At 41.2% G+C, this 22,662-nt stretch overlaps 2 protein-coding genes across 17 annotated transcripts in view; one reads left to right on the top strand and one right to left on the bottom strand.

Annotated features, from left to right (window-relative positions):
- LOC149552940 (uncharacterized) overlaps positions 1 to 22,662 on the top strand; it is a 404,864-nt gene that overhangs the window by 275,244 nt on the left and 106,958 nt on the right. The window lies entirely within an intron of this gene.
- LOC149552942 (uncharacterized) lies at positions 2,103 to 6,865 on the bottom strand. The gene is made up of 6 exons (XM_089789549.1): positions 6,790 to 6,865; positions 4,946 to 4,986; positions 4,292 to 4,444; positions 3,744 to 4,149; positions 3,133 to 3,609; positions 2,103 to 2,560 (listed from the first exon to the last, which is right to left on the bottom strand). The coding sequence occupies exons 1-6, from the start codon at positions 6,863 to 6,865 to the stop codon at positions 2,103 to 2,105; spliced, it is 1,611 nt and encodes a 536-aa protein (XP_089645675.1).

Below are 22,662 nucleotides of genomic sequence, written 5' to 3' on the forward strand. Positions count from 1 at the left end.
AAATACTTTCCAACGAACTTTCCCGAAGGTATCCGTCGGCCAAGTACATTATACCCGCTACAAACTGTTTTACCCGTCGGCTACATAACAAGACTTCTACCGAAAGGACCCGTCGGCCGATACACAATTTCTGCCGACGACATTATCCCCCCCAAAAAGAAAAGTCGTCCCCTGACGACTAGCAAAAATAGGAGACAACCCACAATCAAGAAGAAAGAAAACTAGAGAGAAGAAGGAGGGTTCCCAGAAGAGTGCTGATGACGACGCAACTCATACACCTGGTCAGTCCGGATGCGCAGATCTGTCTGAATCTGTGAATTAACTTCTACGGCCTCCTTCAGTAGAAGTGTTGCATCCATAGTCTGTCTCTTGGCCAACTGTAACTCATGCTCTGCTGCATCTTTATCCCGGATAGCTGCATCCTTCTCCTGTACCACTGCTGCCATATCCTTCAAGAGTTTTGCCTGTTCTGCTGCCCATGCTGCCTGCTTGTCGGCCAAATCAGTGGCTATCTTTTCTGTTGCCTCTTTTTCAACTGCTAAAGATCTCTGAGCTGCAATACTGTCTGCTGCCCTATCCACCTCCGCGCGCTGCCGCGCATAGTGAACTTCTTTGTACAGTCCCACGATCTCATGTGCCAACTTCATCATTGGAGTGTCACTCGGTCCCAACTCCAGCTCAGTGGCCCAATCTGCCAACATTTCTAGTGTCTCAACTGCCGGCCACCCTCTATCAACAAAGCAAGTTTGAAATCGTTTAGGACAAATCCCACGAATATACGCACGAATCAAATGCCACTCCCTTCGCCGAGTGAGAGCCTGAATCGCCACATCATGCCCTTTCTTTAATGCAGACTTCATAGTCCTGAGGTAGTCCCTGCACCTGTCCTCATCTGACCCGTAATCCTCCTTGGCGAAGTCCTCGACTGACCATTCGGGATCACTATTGTCCCCCTCCTCAACGGGAGTCATGCCCACATCCGGTGCCGCCTCCTCTGCTATCGGCGCAATCACGGCATGTGGCATTCCCTCCTCCTGAGACTGAGGCTCTGGTGCAGGTGCTACTCCTAAATAGCTAGGGGACTGAATGGACGGACCACGCTTGTCAGGGACGAGTCGGAACTGCTGCCTCAGAAAAACACTGGCTCTATCCATGACCTCTGGTTGCACTGGGTCCGTACACTCTTGTACTCCTTCGTCTGGTACGTTGTCTACTAGAAGTGCCTGAGCTTCTGCTGACTGTGCTACTGTAACAACTGTTGTTGGCTGACTTATGGTAGATGCCACGGGTGCTGCTACCGGAAGTGCTTCAGGAGCTGCAGAAGTCTCTCGGTCAACGGGTGCGGCCAAGTGGGCAAAGCCGACCGTAAATCGTACCCCCGACCGGACAGGAGAAGGTCATACCCCATGTTTCCATGGTGCGGCTAGTGTGACTGCCTGGTGGGATCCTCCAGTCATCAATATCGGTCGCCGAGTCTGCCCAAATCTTGGAATGTGAGCCATGTGTAAGCCTCGGGGTAACAACTCGGAAGTCATAGGAACCGTAGTACGCGGAAATAGCAAGGGGGTAGCCGTGACAATCTGAACCGCCTCATTATCCTCGCCCTCACCTTCTTCTTCCTCCACACTATCCTGCTCAGAAGATGTCTCCTGTCGGCCGCTGTCAATATCATCTGCCATGTCCATCCGGGGCCTCTTTTGACCTGCTGAACCCTTCTGCCCAGAGATTGTGTCCAAGTGCTTCCATTGCATGATAGGAGGTTCTCCTGGAGCCAGTGGTCCAGGCTGTGCCTCAATCTCCTCTGTTGGAATCACCCGTGCTACAGCATCCAAGAATAGACCAATGGCGTAATGAGGCATATAGAAAGTCTTGTGCTGGAGAGTCATGAATTCATGCATCCGTTCAGCCAGCACAGACGCCCAATCATACACTTTCCCAGTCATTATGCCGTTCATCATGGACACCTGGGAAAATGTGATATCCGATGCCCTAGAGGATCCCGTGAGCCTGTTTTTAACTAAGTCCATCAGACACCGCCATGGCCCTTCCGGAATGTCGGTTTTCTTTAAACCCCTCCCCTTTGATGTCTCGGCTAGTGCCGCCTATTCGGCTTCAGTCAAATCTCCACACACTAATTTGACTAAAAATAGTTTTCCATCCTTTGGAATTTTCTTCGGTTGAATCTTCCTGCCCTGCTGCCTTGGAATGCCAAAAACACGTGTGAAGTCGGCTGCCTTGAATGATACCACTAAATTCCGTCCCAGATATTGAAAGGTGCTCCTCCGAGAAGCTCTGCCATATGTTTCAATCATGGTACGCAGATACCCTTCATAATTTCGAATGCAAAAAACAGGCATCTGAATGGCCCATTCAACCTGCGCTCTTCTGATGCTTGCTTTAACTGGATGGTCATCAGGGGTTTCTTGCCACCATTTCCAGCAATCCGTTCCATTTAATCCTTCAAATTGTATAGTTTGTGGTGTAACTTCGGCTGTTGCAGGTGCTATAGCCTTACGCTTCTCCTTGCTGCTGCTCGAGCCCTCATTCACATTACCTGTACCTGCCAAAGAAACATGAATCGGAATCGGATCGAAATCGGCAAGGCCGAATCGAATCGTGAATCGGCAATGAATCGGTGATGAATCGGCAAATTTGAAAAAACCCTTTAAATTTAAAGATTTTAACAATTTAAAACTTATTTCATGCACCCTTTATTGAATATAACTTAAGCACACTATAACATCATCAAATAGAAGTTAAAACTTAACATACATAAACATGGAACATAAAATCCATCACATACGTAACTATGTTATCTAAAATGTAAATTGTAGGCTAGCTGAAGTAAATAGAAATCAAATGATCATAATGATTTAAATCATAGAATGTATGTAAGATGATCCATAAGACATCAAATCATAAATTTATGTAAGAATCTACGATGAAGATCCATGAAAGTTTGAAACATATGTCTATCAATGATTCAGTATCAATATCTGTAAACAAAATATAAAAACAAGGCTCCAGCTCAAGCCTCAGGCTCATAGTCATCATCATCCTCAACATCATCCTCAAGCTCGGCTACAGCCTCAGCCTCAGCCTCTCAGTATCCAGTCTGCCTAGTAGCAAGGCGTCTAATGTAGGTCCTAGAGGACTGTCGAGCCATAATTCCCGCATATAAGATGGGCTCACGAATGTCGCTAGGGCCTGTGTCTGTGCGTGCACGTGTGCGTCTACCAATGCCTGAAGAACGTGCTCTAGCTGCCTCAGCCTCTATATCCACCTGGTCAATCCACGCACGGTCTTCCTCAATGAAGACTGGATCTACAACCTCTATGAGCCACTCTGATTCTGGATCAATCTCCTCCAGAATGATCGGAGAGGAGTCAGTGCCCAAAATCTGTCTGATCCTAAGACGGAGGTTGTAATGAACGAAGACAAGATCATTCAACCTCTGCACTGTCAACCTGTTTCTCCTCTTCGAGTGGATGTGCTCGAACATGGACCAACTGTGCTCACATCCAGAAGCGTTGCTTGGCTGACTCAGAATACGAATGGCAATTTTTTGAAGTTTTGGGGTTGTAGCCCCAAACATTTGCCACCATCTATCTGAAATAAGAGAAAATAAAAATAATTAGTCTCATTTACAAATTACAAATTACAAGTTAACTCTAAAATTACATAATCAACTTTAAGTTTAGAATCTAGATTCATGAACATTGAATATATTATTTAATTTTTACCTGGCTGTATTGTTTCCCGAGCATCTATGGCTACCCTGCTAGAGAAAAGTGGCCCTTCCTTATTATTGAACTTATCAAGCTCAATAATTGCAGCACTGCTATCCTCATCAGTACTCAACCTCTGGATCACTGTATATAATCCGGTGAGAACCTCCTCATCCGCCTTGAAGTCAGGACAGAAACGAAATGCCGAATTCAAAAAGTAAGTTGCTGCATGGATGGGTCTGTGGAGCTGATTCTGCCATCTCCTATCAATGACGTCCCAAATAGGGGCATACTTCTCCTGCACTCCTGCATACTGAGCTCTAATGGCCTCCTTGGCCCTATCCATGCCCTCATATATGTAGCCCATAGAGGGCTTCTCCCCATCAGCAGTTCGTAGGAGAGATACAAGGGGCTCAGTGGCCTACATATAAAGTAAAACAAAAATTTGAGTCAAAACTTAAACATAGAATAATTCAATAATATAACTGAAGGTAAAACTAAATCATTAAACAATTAGCATAGTAAATTGTAAAATATTAAATGTTAAATTGCAATAAAATTACCTTAAGGATTTCTCTAGCAGGTTTCCAAAAACCATCATCATCAAATATGCAATCCACCACATCTATCCCTGCAGTGGTCGTAGCATAGGAAGATGAAATCCACTCCCGCCCAACAAACATGCTCCTCAAATCATCCCTTGATGTTAACAAGGACTACAAGGTGATAAAATTCGAGGCAAACCTCGTGATCCCTGGACGAGCTAACTCTTTGTCTCTTGTGTACTTCCTCATTGTGTTAAGGACAAACGAATGATTATAAATAAACTTGCATATGTTTTTTTTCCTTTCCACACATGACTTGACCCACTCAAGTTTGCCAATTTCCTCCAACATGAGGTCAAGGCAATGTGCTGCACAAGGGGACCAAAATATGGTGGGGTGCCTCTCCATCAAAAGTTTGCCTACAACAATTTTAAGATAATTAGAAATTCAAATTTCAAAAATGTTAGAACTTAGGAAACTTAGAAATTCTAAGTTAGAATTAGAAAAAGTTCAAAATTCAAATAAATTTATTTTCAAAACTTAAAAAGTTAAAAGTTTACCTGCAGCAACATAACTTGCTGTATTATCCGTCACCACTTGCACCACATGTTGTTCCCCCACCTCTGCTATAACTTCCTCAATAACCTCACATAAGTATGTGGCGTTTTTTACATGAGCAAAAGCATCAATTGATTTGAGGAACATGGTATATCCTACAAGTAACAAAACAACGAATTATAATTACTATTAGCCATCAACAAATCAAAATTTGAAATAGTCAATCACGATTCAAAATTATGTATGTAGGAAAGTAGAATGATCAATCACCTCCACAAGATACAAGAAAATTGAGGAGTGTTCTTCCCCTCCTATCTGTCCAACCATCAGTCATGATGGTGCAACCCTTTTCGATCCACTCCTTTCGGTTGTCCTCAAGCTCATGCCTCATATCCTCAACCATTTCCTCCAGGAGGTATCCACTCAACTCAGCCTCAGTTGGGGTTTTAAACCCCGGACCACAAATGGTAACTGCATCTATCATGTTCTGCCAATAAGGAGTCCTGTCACAAATAGATAATGATATTGATTAGAAATTTAGATGTCAAAAACTAAAATCATAAAACAAGTAGATATAATTAAAGTTTTACTTTTACTTTTAACTTTAACTTTGAAGATAACAAAGAAAAAAGAATCAATTACCTGGCTGCAATAAATGGAATGTTGCAAAAGTACCAAAATTTGCAAATCTCTTTTCTGGTAGCATCATGAATCTCCTTGTTCAAACCCATGCCCTCAAGCGTGGGTTGGGAGCCAGGAGTAGTGCGGGGCACAAAGTAACTATCCATTCTATTTTTTCACACTCTAGGCCGCAATAGGTTGGTGTTGGACTCTGTCTCAGTATGAGACCGACTACCACTAACACTCACATGAGCACTAGCACTAGGATGAAAAGGAGGCCTAGAAGAACCCTCTCCAACACAACCTACGGATGCGGAAGCTGATGCAGATGCACTTGCAGATGTAGATGCGGTTGCGGATGTGGGAGCACGGGAGCCAATACCTCTTAACCCTTCAAGTTGCATTTTCTTAGTCAACTTGTCTTGTTCAATTTTTTCTAATGCCACTAAAAAAGAGCGTTTTGCCTCAGCGGTTTGATGAGTGCAAATTGTGACATTATGGCCAGGTATGCCAGCAATGTGGTATTTCAATCTATAGATACCTCCTGAATTTATTTTTTCTTTGCAAAATATACATTTTGTTTGATATTTGGTTCTCCCAGGAAACTCTTCATTATATTTCCAGCATTCATCTTTTTTACCCATTGTGGAAATTGGAAAATGAAAGCAAAGGGCTGCTGCAATAAAAAAATTCATGTAAAAAATCAAAGTTTGCAACTAATAAACAAAAACTACAAAACAACAAACCCTAGTTTGCAATTTAGTAAAAATAAAAAACATTCAAGATTTGCAAATGAACACTAAAAAAATTTAACAAAAAATGCATACTACACTAACATGCAAAAAAAAAACCAACACTTACCTCTTGCAAATGAGTTGAGGAGTGTTGATATTGACTCCTTAATGCTCCCAATGCAATTTATAGCCTCCCTAGATGGACTTCTAATCTCTTTGGTGCTCTTCTTTCTTGCCGATTGGAAACCTATGGATTCTCTTTTCTCTTCTTCTCTCTCACTCTTCCTCTCTTCTACTCATACTAAGCAAATAAAAGGCTCTTTAGGGTTATAACAAAGAGGAAAGTCAACTTAGAAAGCAAATAAAACATGTGTTTTTTTTTTAAATTGAACTTTCTATCCTTGCTGCCGCGGCCAATTTCTGGAGATTCACGATGGCGATTTTGGCAATTTTTGCCATGAATCGCCGATTTTGGCGATTCAGGCGATTCACAGGAAAAAATCGCCACCAGCGATTTCCGATTCCAAAAAAATGAGAGCCATGAATCTTATCGCGATTTTGGCGATTTCGGCGATTTCATGGCGATTTTTGGAACTATGGTACCTGCCATGCTCCTGCCTTCCTCCAGTTTGGACTGCGCTAATTGTTTTTTCCACTGCCATTTTCCTGCAGACTCCATTATTTATTTTTATCTTTTTCTAACGGTCTCCCAAATCCGTACAGTGAAAAATCCTTCCAAGTCCGTACGGTGACGGGTTCTTTCAAAAATATGTATGGTAATTTGCCACCCCTGACATGATTTTCACAATCCATACACGCAGGAAGAGATCGAAAATCCGTCCAATGCAGAAGTTAGAAGAAGAATGAAACAAAGCCGTACCTCACAAAATCGTACCACAATTTCCCTCCTCAAATTCGTACGGTGGTTGCATTCATTGCCCGCAGAATCCATACAGTATGTTGCATTATTGTTTCAAAATCCGTACATCGCCTATTCAAATCTGTATTGCTCAAGGCTCCAGGAAAATCCGTGCATTGCCTTCAGTTTCCCTCTTCTTGAAATCCGTACACCACAGGAATGCATTCCTGATGGAATCCGTACTGCCTGAAAACTGTACAATTAATGGAGATTTCCGTACAAAAGTATCAAGGAAAGCCGTACACTTGAAATGCTGGAAACCTTGAGTATGGTTAATGTTTTTTAACAAGCCGTACAGTGCCCTACAAGTACCTGGTCAAAAGCAATTCATGCAGCGACTATGTAAGCCGTACCTTCTAGAAAAACCGTACCACAGCCATGGAATCCTTACAGTTTTTAAACAACCCGTACTACAATGCCCCTTCAAATATAAAACCCGTACGGTGATTACCAAGAACCCGTACGATGCTTTTTGGAACCGTACTCCACTTAAAAAAATCCGTACGGCTGAGAATCCGTACGGTGCATCCTCAAAAACCGTACTCTACTTAAGGGAAATCCGTATGGCTGGAAAAACCGTACGGTGCATCACTAAAAACCGTACGGTGCCTCCAAGAAACCGTACGGTGCTTTACTTTTTGCTCTTTTTTTTTTTCTTTTTTTCTTTTTTTTTAAACACCAAAAAAAAAAATAGTCAATTTTCCCTTCGACTGACATTACCGTCAGTCTGCAGTGACGGAGGGGTCTCTCGAAGGCTATTTCCTGATGCAGAAGTCTTCCAGTCGTGATATATCTTCAACTTCGACCCATTCACTGCCTGCGGCACTTCATGTCCATCCAAAGTCCATAATTTGATTGCTCCATTGTCCCCTACTTCCCGAATTTGGTACGACCCGACCCACTTAACCTTGAACTTACCCGTTTTGATCTCATTCCGACCATCGTACTTTAATACCCACTGGCCGGGCTGGAACTTGTTCAGCTTCAGGTGCTTATCGTGCCATGCCTTCCGCCTATTCTGTGTTACTTCAGTTGCACACTGCGCTAATAATCGCTTCTCCTCTAACTTGTTCAGTTTATACAACCGTTCTCTTAAGCTTTCCATGTCGCCCAACTTGTTTTCTAGTGCTATCCGCAAGCTTGGTATCATAAATTCCGCTGGTACTACGGCCTCTTGTCCATACATCAGTTGGAACAGCGTGTGTCCTGTTGTGACTTTGTATGCCGTGCAGTAAGCCCACAGAGCAGAAGGTAATTTCTCTTCCCAATCCTCCCCTTCGACGGCGCAGGATTTGTATATAATTGATACCAGGATTTTGTTGGTAGCTTCGGCCTGTCCGTTTGCCCTTGGGTAGTACGGACTTGACAGCGAATGGTAAATCTTGAATTCCGTGGTGAGCAGTCGGATTACATGGTTGACAAAATGGCCTCCTCTATCGCTTGTTAATTGTAATGGAATGCCGTACCTAGTAATAATTTGCTCGTAAATAAACTGCGTTGTACTCACCGCTGAGTTGTCCGGTAGTGCACGCGCCTCCACCCATTTAGTCAAATACTCCGTGGCAACCACAATGTATCGACATCTTCTGGTTCGGCTCGTCTTCAAGGGTCCTATGAAATCCAACCCCTATCGTTCAAAAAGCTCCTGAGCATGAGAAGGATTTAGAGGCATGAAATCTCTTTTCAAGGGTTTTCCAGCTCGCTGACATGTATCGCATGCAACAACCCATTCCCTGGCGTCATTGTATACTGTTGGCCACCATAACCCTGCTAGAAGTATTTTTCGTGCAGTTGTGTCCGGCCCCATGTGTCCTCCTGCTGGTCCTTCATGTGCTTCCTTCAGTACCTGTGGAATTTCTTCCTTCAAGATACAACGCCGCAGGATCTGATCGGGTCCCATTTTATACAACAATCCATTAATCAGTTGGAATGTTCCACTCCGTATCACCAACTTCCGTTTTTCATTCGGTGGCATGGTATTTGGAAACTGTCCTGTTGACAAGTATTCGCCAATGCTTGTATACCATTCTGGTAGTGCAGCAATCTGAAACAGGTGTGCAACAGGAAAGTCATCATTTACACCGTTTGCCGGTTCTCCTATTCTAATACGTGATAAATGATCCGCGCTTACATGTTTTTTTCCTGGCCGTACGATAATCTTGAAAGTAAACTCCTGCAACAGGAGTAACCATCGGCTGATTCTTCCTTGGATGATTGGTTTGTTGATCATATACAACAGGGCCTGATGATCAACATAGAAGACCAATGGAGTTGCCAACAAGTAATGTCGAAATTTCTGCACAGCATAGACCATCCCCAATGCTTCCCATTCAGTTGTACTATAATTTTGTTCAGCTTTTGATAACAAACGGCTGGCGAAGTAGATCGGATGATCCAACCCGTGGTTTTTCGTCTGTGTGAGAGTTGCTCCGATCGCATAGTTTGATGCATCCACATGGACGTGAAACTCCTTCTGCCAATCAGGGTATGCTAAAATAGGTGCTGTAGCCAGACGTACCTTGAGTTCTTCGAATGCTTCATCCTGTGCGGTGTCCCATCGGAACGATTCTGTCTTGGAAGTTAACCTATCTAACGGATAGGCTATCTTTGCAAAATTCTTGATAAAACGCCTGTAATATCCTATATGACCAAGGAAAGATTTTACCTCTATCACATTGGTGGACGGCTGCATCTCCAATATGACTCGCACTTTGTCCAGATCTGTCTCCAGTCCTTCCTTGCAGACTATGTGTCCGAGCAACCTTCCGTGTGGAACCATAAACCTGCATTTCTTTGGGTTGAGGGCCAAACGTGCACGGCGGCACCATTCTATATAGTCACCTAAGGCTGCCAGATGTTTGTCCTCTGTACTGAATACTGACCAATCATCCAAAAATGCCTTGAAGTTGCTGACGGACATTTTGTCAAAGATGTGTAGTATAATCCGCTGAAATGTTGCAGGCGCATTGCACAGGCCGAACGGCATCCGATTATAGGCATAGACCCCATCTTCCACGATAAAGGTCGTCTTCAGTTTATCCTCTTCTGCGATTGAGATCTGATTGTAGCCGAAAAAACCATCCATAAATGAGTAGATCTCATGTCCCGCCACCTCCTCGAGAATGCTATCCGTGAATGGGATCGGGAACGGATCCTTGATGGTGACTGCATTCAAGCATCGGAAATCAACACATATTCGGATTTGAATGGAGTCCTTTTTCGAAGAGATCACGATCGGGGATACCCATTCACTGGTCTGTACCTTGAAAATAATTCCAGCTTCTAGCATCCGATTGATTTCTTCCGTAACCCGGGCCGCATAATTCTTGTTCATTCTGTAGGGCCTTTTCCTTACGGGTATTGCTCCTTCGATCAATGGAATGCAATGCACACATAATTCAGGTGGTACGCCCTTCAAGTCCTTGTACGTCCATGCAAAGACATCCTTATATTCTAAAAATATCTTGAAGGCTGCTGCCTTTAGTACTGGGTCCCAATTGTCCCCTACCAGTATGTTCCATGGTTCTGCTTCATCTCCCAAATTCATGGTCTGCAACGCGACTTCATTATATTTGATGGGTTCTCCTTTGGTGAACTGATGTGCCGAGGTCACATCGAGTGACACATCCCCTTCCTTTATTTCAGTGAATTCCTTTGGAAATGCATCAGTATTGTTTTCTTCTATGGTCAGTACGTTGCAGGTTGGAAACAATTCATAATCCTCTATCTGCCAATGGTACAGACCATTTACTGAATCCAAATCGTCGTCTCCTTCCAGTCGTAGAACTCCCTCCTGATCCGATTCCATAATTTGCCCCTTTTCATCCTCTTCTCCCTCAGAATCTGACGAGAGGGCTTCGTCCCCGACCATCTGAGTGTGCAGATCAATGACATACTTCCGGCCTTTGCTTTCGAGTGATAAGGTATTTTTCTTCCAATCGTGCTTTGCTTTTGCTTGTATCAGCCACCCTCGACCCAAAATAGCATCGTACCCCTTCCGCTTGAGAGGAATCACAACGAAGTCCAACAGGAATGGTTGTGTTCCGATTGTCACTGGTTGTGCTGTGAGTATTCCCAATGGCTTGATTCCATGTTGATCGGCCTTTAGCAACTGAAAGGTGGGTGGCCATAATGTCGGTCGTCCCAACTTTTTCCAAGTATCCTCTGGTAGCACATTGACACCGGATCCTCCGTCGACGATTGTGTCTGTTAGCACAGTCCCGAGTATGCCCATTTCAACAACCGCCGGATAGCGTCCAGAGGAAAGAGCCAACAACATCAGATCTTCTGCACTTGTACCCCCTGTTTGTCGTTGTCTTGTTCTACGAGTTTTTTAGCACTTGGGACTATATTTGTGAGGGCCGTACGGAGTTGAGGCATTGTGAGCAACAGATCATTTATTCTGACGGGTATCTCAGCTTGCAATATTTGCCGAACAATGTTCTGTTCTGCACAGTTCCTAACGGAGGTACTCGGTATGTCCTTCAGGTGTGTTGTTTCTGCCTATGTTACTTTCTGGATCTCTGCCCTTGCTTCCTCTAGTCTCTTCTTTTCTTTCGCTGGGTCAGGGTATAGCTTCGCCTGTTTCCTAGTGATTGCCAAAACTTCTTCTTCGTCTGTTCCTACGGTAATCAAGTTTACTCCGGACTTTGGACACTTAGTATCATCATGATCTCCAGGTCCACACCATCGGCATAGCAACTTTGGTGGATTTGTCGTTGTGCACTCTCGAGCGAAGTGACCCCACAGATTACATGCGCGGCATTGAACAATTGGCCGACCATTCGCATCATACTGAATTCGACTCCTTCCTCCATTGTTGTTGTTGCCACCATTGTTATTGCTGTTGTTGTTTGGACCGTGCCGGTTATTTCTATATCCACCTGATGTGGCACCTTCCGCACTGGTGTTCCCGTTCCCTCCTGACGGGGATGCCTCCTGTGACAGGAACACTTGTTGCGGTGTCCTTGTTTTTAAATTGAAAGGGCACTCCTTTACCGAGTGTCCCAGGATCTGACAAATTTCACAAAATTGATCTTTCGGACAGGATCCCTTCGTATGGCCTTCTTTCTTACATTCTGTGCACCATAGGTCATTGCCCTTAGTTTCCTTGTTCATGTTTTTGAATTCTTTCATCATCTGCATCATGTCCTTCTGGAGAGCACGGACTTTCTTGCTGCTTCCCTCGTCATCGTCACTGCTATCTTCTCCTAAAGGGTCATCTGAATCCGAGGAGTTGGTCTTCTTCTTCTTCTTTGTCTTCTGGTCACTTTCGAGGTTCATTGCTCGGTTATAAGCTTCAATGTATGTGGATGGTGGCACGATCTTCATCTTCTTCCGCAGCTTCGGGTGAAGGCCTTCAATGAACCATCTTTTTTGTAACCCGTCAGCGGGCTTATTCTCCATCTTATTGATTAAGTCCTTCAACCTCCTGGCAAAGACCCGTACAGTTTCATTCTTCTTTTGCTTGGTATTGAATATTTCTGCGACAATTTCATTGTCATCACGCAAAAGTTGAAATTCTGCGATGAACTCCTTAATGTTATCCAAACTATTCAATTTCTGTGGATCGGCATCAGTAAACCAATCAATGGCAACACCCCGTAGGGTTGCGGGAAATTGTCGGATCCATTCGTTTGTATCTGTTATGCCATTCGCCCTCCAGATCATTTCACATGTTTTACAATGTCGAATGGGATCAGCTGCTTCATCACCATCAAATTTAGGCAATTTTTCCTTCGGATCTGCCATTATCACTATATGTCGAGGGTTTTGTTGGGTACCTGCGCTGTTTTGCACTCCCACGCTGTTTTGAGCAGCCGCGCTATTCTGAGCTCCCGCACTGTTTTGAACACCCACGCTGTTCTACACACCCGCGCTGTTCTGGACACCCGCGCTGTTCGGCACACCCGCGCTGTTTTCTGCTTCCGTGCTGTTTTCAACACCCGTACTGTTTGGTGAAGAGGGTTCGTCAACCGAAGCTATCCGTTCCGGAAGTATATCTTGGACGAAGAGGTCACTCCACGCTCGTGCTCCTTCGGCACTCCGAGCCGTGCGAGTCGATCTCCTTCCGTCAGGATTCTCTTCCCGTGGCGTATGCAGGTTCAGAAACTCCTCCCTCGCTTCTTCCACCAAATCAAGCCGTTGTCGAGTTGCCTTCAACAATCCTTCCGCACTCTTGTTTCCGTCGGAAATCGTCTGAAACCTCCTTCGACGCTCTATCTGCTGAGCCAAAATTAAATTTTCTTGCGCAACGCGTATGTCATCTTTTTCCTTCAGCTTACTCTTATCTTTGTCCAACTGATTCGGCATTTAATTCATACCCGCCTGCCTCCGTGCCAGATCCATTGGGCAACGGCGCCAAATGTTTATCGTATGGATTAATTAAGCAACGCACACAGGAAATAGACGCGAACACCGAACAGCAAACAGCAGAACTATTATTATTATTCGCATATACCAACAGTACGCCATGCTTCTCTCATATGATAATAATGATTACAATGCTTCCCAAAGGGGTTATAAATACTTTCCGACGAACCTTCCCGAAGGTATCCGTCGGCCAAGTACATTATACCCGCTACAAACTGTTTTACCCATCGGCCGATGCACAATTTCTACCGACGACAATGGCCTTCAGCAATTTGATGTACAAGTTTGTTTTAATATACCTTGATGATATTATTGTTCTCTCAGAAGACAGCAAATCATATTGATCATTTAAAGCAGATTTTTGAACATTGTCGGGAATTTGGTATTTCAATAAATTCCAAAAAGTTTTTTTTTTTGTCCATGAGGGTAAGCTACTTGGCTATTTGGAACAAAAGAAGGCATCACAGTGGACCCTAAACGGGTTGCAGCAATTTTGGAGTTACCCTTACCTCAACATAAAAAGGGGCTTCAAAGTTTTATTGGCTGCATTAATTTTGTCAGAAGGTTTATCCCTGATATTGCAGCATTACTTAAGCCACTAATAGCCATGCTCAAGAAAATTGTTGTTTTTACTTGGACTAGAGAAGCGAAGAACAATTTTCAAGAAATCAAAGAGGCCCTAGAAGCAGCCCTGGTATTGGTAAATCCTGATTTTAGTAAGGATTTTATTCTTCACGCATATGGAGGACTTGAAGTCATTTCTACTATGCTAATACAACATAATTTTGAAGGATTGGAACAGCTAATTTCTTTTTTTAGTAAAGGTCTTGAGGACTATGAATAGAGGTATAGTTTTGTTGAGAAACATGTACTTGTTGTTATCAAAAACATTTTAAAAATCAAGCATTTGTTGTCATATAATGTGGTGTTTTTTGCGAGTGGCTCATCCAAGTGTTAAGGAGTTTATTTCAAGTAAAGACTTGAATGAAAAGCGGGCTGGCTGGATAAGAAAAGTAATGGAATATGATGTTGAAATTCAAGTGACTAAGCTAGTCCGGGGTAAAGGACTTTGTGAGCAGCTGAGTGGTGACGAAGCTTTAAAGGCTGAAGAACAAGCAGAGGCAATTTTGGTGCTACAATTGTCGGTAAATAGTGATAATATAGCAATCTGGTTAAAAGATATGTCTCATTTTCTTAGAGCTAGCAAATGTCCATTAGGTCTAGATAAGGCAAAAAGAAGATATCATAGGCTGCAATCTATTTCTGATGTGCTAATAAATGACATTGTTCAGAAAGGATCATAACGAGCTACTTTTGAGGTGCATTGATAATAATCAGGTAGAAAAGGTTCTTTCTAATTTTCATGATGGTTCAGCTAGAGGTCATTTTTCAGCTAAAACTATAGCATGAAAGATAATGAGGGTTGGTTATTATTGGCCTACGTTGTTCAAGGATTCTTATGCTTGGACTAGGAAGTGTGTCAAGTGCGCCATGTTTGCAGGAAAGGAGAGATTACCAACAATGCCTTTACATCCAGTTCAAGTGGAACAACCCTTTATGAGATGGGAAATCAATTTCATAGGCACCATACACCTACCATCCAGTGCTGGACATAAATGGATTTTGACAGAAACCAACTATTTCACAAGGTGGACGGAAGCAATTGCCTTAAAAGAATCTAATGAAACTGTTGTCTAGAATTTTTATGAAGAAATTGTGACTAGATTTGGTACACCAGATTCTTTTATCTCAAATAATACATTGGCGTTCATTGGTTTGAAGGTTGCTGATTGGGCTTTGAAGAATGGAATATATCTAAATACTTCTTCTAAGTATTACCCTCAAGGTAATGGGTTGACTAAATCTACAAATAAAAATCTGATTAAGATTATCAAGCGGACATTACAGGAAAACCAAAGAGATTGGCACTCTAAGCTGAAAACTGCATTGTGGGTTGATTGGATAACACCTAAGTAAGCTATTGGAAATTTGCCTTATGTTCTAGTATATGGTAAGGAGGCACAGTTACCTATTTCTACAGAATTACCTACACTAGATATGGCAAGTCATCTACTGCTCTTTAAAGAAGGAGATCCTATAGGTGTCAGACATGCTCAATTGATAGAGTTAGAAGAATCCAGGAGCAAAGCAATGCAACAAATGGAATATCATCAGCTGCAAACAAAGTAGTTTTTCGTTAAAAAGGCAACTCCTAAGTTGTTTAAGGAAGGTGATTTGGTTCTAAGGTGGGATGTGCTCAAATGCACACCTGGTCATCATTTGAAGTTTGATCATATGTGGAGTAGACCGTTCAGGATTACAGAATGCAAGGAGCACAATGTGTATCAATTATCAACTATGGAAGGAAATGTGCTACCAATACTAGTCAATGGTATTCACCTCAAACGTTGCTCTGAGGTATAATTTATCAATTTTTGTTTTCTAGGTTAGGTTTCATGCTGTTAATAAATGCATTTGCATATTAGTTAGGTTTTTCCTAAGTGATGTCCAAGCACATGCCAATTTTTGTTTTCTTTCCTTAAGTAGTTTCTTGTTTTCCTTAGGTTTTAGGTTTGTCAAGTTGCTGTTTTGGATTGTTCAAGTTTCATTTTCCATGCCCGCTCATCTCATTTATGCATATATCTATATATGTGTTGAATGCATACACCCGACTAGCACATGCATGCATATGCATATATTTAGTGTTGCAACTATTTAGTGTTACGCTATAAAAATCATACTCATGTTCTTGTTGCCAACCCTACTGCATACCCACACATTTACCAACCACTTGCATCCATTCAAAACATACATTCATTTATGCATATCTAAAATGGTCAACTATGAAGGTTTCAACTTCTAAAGTTGATACTTGAGTTTATCATGCATATCAATCAGCCCAATAAGAGTTTTTAGGTCTCATTAGGCTCATTCACATGCATCCCAAACCCAACCAGCAACTTTAGAAGTCGCGTCATGTCAAATCTAGGTCCTAGAAATGTATCAAGTTCAAACTCCATGCCCAATGGGTATCAAAGGAAACTAGTCAAAAGTCTAGCAAGCAGACAAACAGCAAGAAGTTGCCAAAAATGTTACTAAATTTTTACTCATGTTCAAATTTAGTCTTAATGAATTGCAAATGTTTCATATAGTTGCATACGCATTTTAGATATTAATTCAGTTCATGCATTTTAAGATCATCTTCATTATGTGCCAAAAGAATAATAAATGTCCTTGTATTATTCATTCCAAATATACAACTAATATTTACAAAAGAACTGTAACAATCAAACAATGTTGTGAATGCTGAAAATAGAATTCTCACACAAGCGACCATGAGAGTAGTCCCTAAGTTGCTAATATATATCCTACTCTGCAAAAGTAAATAACATGAAAGGGAAAGGAAAGAGTAAAAATTCATGGGCACCAATCATTGCCTGTAATGACTGCTTGACATGCATCCATCCGCTTCCTCTCATCCGCTGCCTCGACCTATGTTCCATCCATGCATCCAAACCCTGCATTCATAACAGAGTGGTTAGATCCATTGCAAAGCATTGCATTTCACCTCATTCATTTTCCTATCACACCATTCATCTTCACAAAACAAAAGTATATATCAGCAAAGAAAGGACAACAATCACGCTGAAATGCTTTACTACTGACATGTTTGTTTACTGTGCACCGTCCTGTTTCTACTGAATACACGGATATAATAGTAGGCTCCCACGAGGGTTATCAAGCCTTGTGTACTCACTAGAAACAAGATCTATGAAGCTGATCAAGACAAGCAAAATAGAGGAATAGAAGTATTTAAGGGACATTACTAACAGTTTTTAAACCTTTTACTTCCATATATGCAAGCAAGTAGGAAAAGTAAAAGTATATCAAAAGTTATGTTTTGTATTTAAATTTGTGAAAAGAACAAATATCATAAAAGCAAAGGGAAATAAAGTACAAGGTAACAAGACGAGTGATGCCAAACGTAAGAAAGATGCTACAGGAATGATACTTCAAACAAAGGAATCTAAGTATGCTGGAAAAAGAATTGAAAATGTCAGAAATTGCAGCATCTATCAGACAGGATAAATCTATTGATTAAACATTATGATAAGCAAGAGCTTTATATTTCAGTTCAAAAAAATATGAGTTCAGAATATTGTGGTAGAAGAGTGTCCATGAATATGAATGCAGTACAAAGCAATAATCAAACAATGTGCTTTAGGGATAACTTGCAGATTTCTTCAATGATGACATGTATAATCATAGATACATAGTCAAGGTACAGAAATCAAAAAATTTGATTAGAATAACACAATAAACCTTCAAACAGCAAGAACAATGAAAAGCTACAACATACGTAATAAGAGATTTTTCGAAATGAAGTAGGTGCATAACAGAAATATAAGTTTTATTGATGCTACAATCAGAATGTGATGTTCCATTCGTAGCAAAGTACACAAACCAATAGCACGTTATAGAGAACACCAAGGTTAGTTGTACAGTTGTGTGTAGGCAAACCATACGGTATCAAGCAGGTAGGAATGCAGGCCATACAGACTGAGAGAGGTGACTGTATGATAGAAAATGGCTTGACCGTACGGTAGAGAAGGTTTGGTCGTATGGTAAAGTTAGGTGACAGAAGGGTGTATGGAAGACATAGTTGGTCATATGACAGAGAAAGGACAAGTCTTATGGTGTCTTAGGGAGCTGATATGTTGGTCGTACGGTAGGCTCAAGTGGTCGTATGGCGGTGTTTGATGAGTGGTCATACCGTAAGAGCAATGGGATGATAAAGGTTGTACAGTCTCTGTGTAGACTAGAGAAAGCCGTACGGTGATGTTTCACACATTGTACAGTGTGGGTCAATGGATCTGTGCGATTGCAAGTAGATGGTGTATGTGTGGAGGGTGACGGAAAGTGTTCACTACATTAGTGTATTTTACACATCCACACAGAAAGATCACTCATTACCAATAACTAATTGCAAATGATTGCACATAGAGAAACAACAATAGCACACGTGTCAACAATAAGAAACAACAATAACTAATTGCAGATGATTGCACATAGAGATTATTTCAAAATGCAAATGGAGAAAAATAATAATTTGACATGTGTCATAAGTACTTGGTCCTGGAAGTTACAAATATTTCATGAGAAGACTTAGTATCCTAAATTAAATTGAATTACTTTAGGAGATGTTTGAGTCTTGTTAGGGATTACAAAGTCGAATTTGGACTTTGACTAGGCAATTTAAGTGTCGTTATGATCAGTTAGAGTGTTTTTTGGGGAATTCTAAGTAAGTCATTGATGTTATGACTTAGTGAGGGTTATGAGGTAGTGAGTCGTCATTTTTGATGAGTATTGACTCCCTTTTTGGAGCCCTGCTTCATGGATTTGACCCCAAGGGGTTTGAACTTATTCTTTTGGACTTGATTGTTTAGTGAGTTTTGATTATGCAGAAAGAATTTCGTGACAATCTTGTACCCTTGGTGTATTTTCTACATACTTTGTAATTCAGTTTTGGGGATACTCAACATTTGGACTAATCATTTTGCAACAGTTTGCTTCTTGAAATCTAGCCTTCTTTCCTTTTGTTTCTATGTGTGAAAATATCTTATTGATAAAGTGCAAATTGAATTTTAGGATTCCTTATCATTTTGTCTCAGTCATCACCTAGCTACAGTTTGTACTTTGTTTGCAGGATATAATTTGTGTCTTCCGTTTTTGGGATTGTTATGTGAATGTCTTCAGTTTGCTTTATCTCATTGTTAGGACCTTATTATAAAATATTGATGCAAACCAGTATAGGATCGAAGTGTTGATCAATAAGGGAAGCATTGTTTGTTAGCAGTCGTATTTTCAGTATGAATAAGTTTTGGTGTATTACCTATTAGCTAGGTCCAGTTTTAAGGTTTCATTTCTGCATCTTCCTCCCTTTTCCTATCAAGTTCAATTCATTTTAGTTAGAAGAGCTTAGGTGGTTATCCCAAGAAACCGGCCTATAACCCGAAGATCCACTCAGTTTCATAAGAAAATCCCACTGCCTATGAATGGTTCAATGTTACCTAAAATTTCCAGTTCTTTTCAGTGAATCTGGTTGGGTGCAAATTTTCAGACTTAACAATTTGTTGATGTCAATTTTGTACCACTACATAACATATAGCAATTGAACACTTGATATGGGATATCAAACACTCAATTCCTCTCTTGAAAAGTTAATACTCATTAAGACACAAGAAAAACTCCAATGTTCCTTACACCTGTGGATACTAACTCAATTATATCGATGTGATTTGCTAGTAATCACATAGGCAGCCTTACGTTGTTCATTCAAGGATGACTTGGGTTTTGGGACGATGGTGATGATGGTGGGTTTGTAAAATATACAAGTGCCAGATAATGTTGATGGTGGCAGTGATGGAGGGTTTAGCGCCAGATAATGTTGATTGCGCGAGGAGGCAATAATGCTTCTAATGACTTTTACCTTCCTAACTTTCTTCTTCAAAACTCCAACTACTAAACTACTTGCTATTCTACTCCTACTCCTATGAATGGAAAGATTAGCAAATGGACGGGGGTTGAATCTGATGAAAGCTAACTAGCAACTCTACCTCCATAGATTTAATGATTCAAGGGAAAAAGAACTAGTTTACCACACAAGGCTTCCCAACAAGCCGCTGGGATGCTAGTGGCCTAGTTATAGATCCCTATCAAACATCCACTAATATCACCATGCAACTATCCATCTACTTCTTACTCATACTTAGCAACTTTCTCAAAATAAAATCTACTTTAACAACTTCAAAGGAAATATAACTTTAACTATTGGAAGTAGAAACCATGCAATAACACCAAATGTTCTTAATCACCATGCAAGTCACAACAATGATAAAGAGAGGAAATTTTGGTATTATGTTAGCAACAATTTTATCTGACCCTTTACAAATGAGAGAAAATGGCCTTATATAGAGGCCAAAACTACAACCGACAGTAGAGATAAAAAGGTGAAACCAACGATCCAGATTGGATCCTACAAACCCTAATTAGGATTGCCACCCCATTGGCCAATGAGAAGATGCCACCTCATTAATGGACCAATGAAAAAAGGAAAAGTGGCAACCAATGAGAAGGCACCAAAATGGTAGCCAATCAGAATCAGACACCTATCCTACCCAAGAAGGAGGAGAATTTGCCACTTGGGCTTAACGTCAAATGATCTAATATAGTTCTACCCTTTTCTTTCATCTTTTTAGCTAAAGTGACAAACTTGGCTAGCTTTTCGTTGACTTCCTTCATGGGAGGGCAAGGTGTATGTTTCATCTTGAGCTCAGCTAAATTCATCATGTTGCTCGCTGCTTGCAGTGTTTTCTCATGATCCTTCTCATATTCTTTCGCGTATCTAATAAAGGCATTGAGGGAGGCAAGGGAGCCCAAATGTTTCTTCTTGATGGCAACCTTCCCCAACTCATCCAATCTTGATCCAAATTCTATCTCATTGACATTCTCCTCTTGTCCACTTGAATTATCCCTTTAGTCTCTAGCCTCAAATATTTTCAAATCACTTCCTCCAAATTTGCTATTCCTTCAAATTCACTCTTCAATTTTCACTGCCTCTAAATCAAATAAAAGAGGTAGGACCCCATATATAGTTGTTTTTGATTTTGCACTGTCCTAAGTTGCAACTCTAAATTCTCGCTTATAATCCTAACCCAATCAAATCTTCTCTTTCCATTTTCAATTTCATCAATGAAACAATACATCCAGTTTTCGAATTGCATAACTTGAGCTAAGCACATGATCCAGCTGAGAAGTATGATGAGATCGTCATACTCTAATTTGAAGTCTGACTTGGTGAGCCTTGATGACTTGGTGACTTCCTTCTTGCCCTCGTGTAGCTAATCCTGCTTTAGATGAATGAAATAAGCCTCCTGGTTGTGCTGGAATAACTTAGCTGCTTGATCCATAATTACCAATGTCATGCTTTTGTACTGGGGAATATTAATTGCTTCTTCGACCATTTGTCTGCCAATGTTGGCTAACACCCTCTTCCCTTCATCAAAAATGATGGATTTACTAACCAAATCAAATCGGGATGTACACTCCATGACCAATTCCGGACAAGGCAAAGTAGGAGGGAAGGCCACCGCATGTACAATTTCGCTTTTGTAAATCTTCCTTGCCATGGCAGATTGTCCTTCCTTCAATCTGTCCTTTAACTGTATCATGTATACTGTGCTGATATTGGTATCACTTATTCGCCTCACTTTCAAGAGGAAGGTGGTCTTAGGTATCATGTCTTCTTTGTCTTTTTTGGTGTTCATTCCCTTTGGATTCTTGCTTGCACTGACATCTACCATCATAAACACTTATTTCTGCCCCTTCGTTCTAACTTTTAAGTGATATGGACTACCCTTATCGATCTCCAACCTTCTTTCTATCGATGGAATCTAGCTTATTTCTGCCTCGTCAAGTCCTATCTCTACACTTATCAATCTCCAACCTTCAACCTAGGGATGGAACTATCACTTATTTCTACCTCTTCATTACCTTAGGATGGACTACACTTATATCTCTCAACTTCAACCTAGGGTGGTCTAGCTTATTTCTGCCTTGCGAAGTGTCCTATCATGAAATCTACACTTATGTCTCCAAACTTCAACCTATCAATGGGATGACGAAGTGGTGGATGATGAATGCAAAAAGAACATAAGGGAAACGAAATCAAGCAAGAAAAAAGAGTAAAATCCATTTTTAAACCAACCTTCAACTCTAAAATGAATTGAATTTTACCTTAATTTTACCTTTACCAATAGCCGGGCCCTCTTTGAATTTGGAGTAGACCTTAAAAAATTCAGGCCTCCTTGCAAAAAAAATCAGAATTCCGATTTCATTGAAACTGCCCACATTTGCCCAAAAATCAAACCTTCAATCGTGTATCCTCTACCAAATAAAAATTGCTCAAATCTAAAATTGAAATTGCAGCTCTAGCAAGAAAATCAGACTCCTTAAAATCGCCAAGCAAGAGGAAATTTCAGATCTGTCCAAAAAATCGCCTAGGGAAAATATTTTAGATCCACTCCAATAATCACCCAAATTGGAATAAGGAAAAGTCGCCAAGCAAGGAGAAAAATCTGCCTTAGAAGAAAAATCGCCTATGCAAGAAAAATTGCCCAAACACT

This window comes from Cupressus sempervirens, chromosome 6 (genome assembly GCF_028749045.1).
Source record: "Cupressus sempervirens isolate cs-2001-9-10 chromosome 6, ASM2874904v1, whole genome shotgun sequence".
Lineage (NCBI taxonomy): Eukaryota > Viridiplantae > Streptophyta > Pinopsida > Cupressales > Cupressaceae > Cupressus > Cupressus sempervirens.

What these genes read in the sequence shown, in the direction of transcription:
- LOC149552942 (XM_089789549.1), bottom strand. Translation starts at nt 6,865, where the DNA reads ATGGAGTCTGCAGGAAAATGGCAGTGGAAAAAACAATTAGCGCAGTCC. An exon ending in GGAAGGCAGGAGCATGGCAG is followed by an intron (nt 4,987 to 6,789) that starts GTACCATAGTTC and finishes TGTTACTTGTAG; the next exon opens with GATATACCATGTTCCTCAAA. An exon ending in TCGGGAAACAATACAGCCAG is followed by an intron (nt 3,610 to 3,743) that starts GTAAAAATTAAA and finishes CTCTTATTTCAG; the next exon opens with ATAGATGGTGGCAAATGTTT.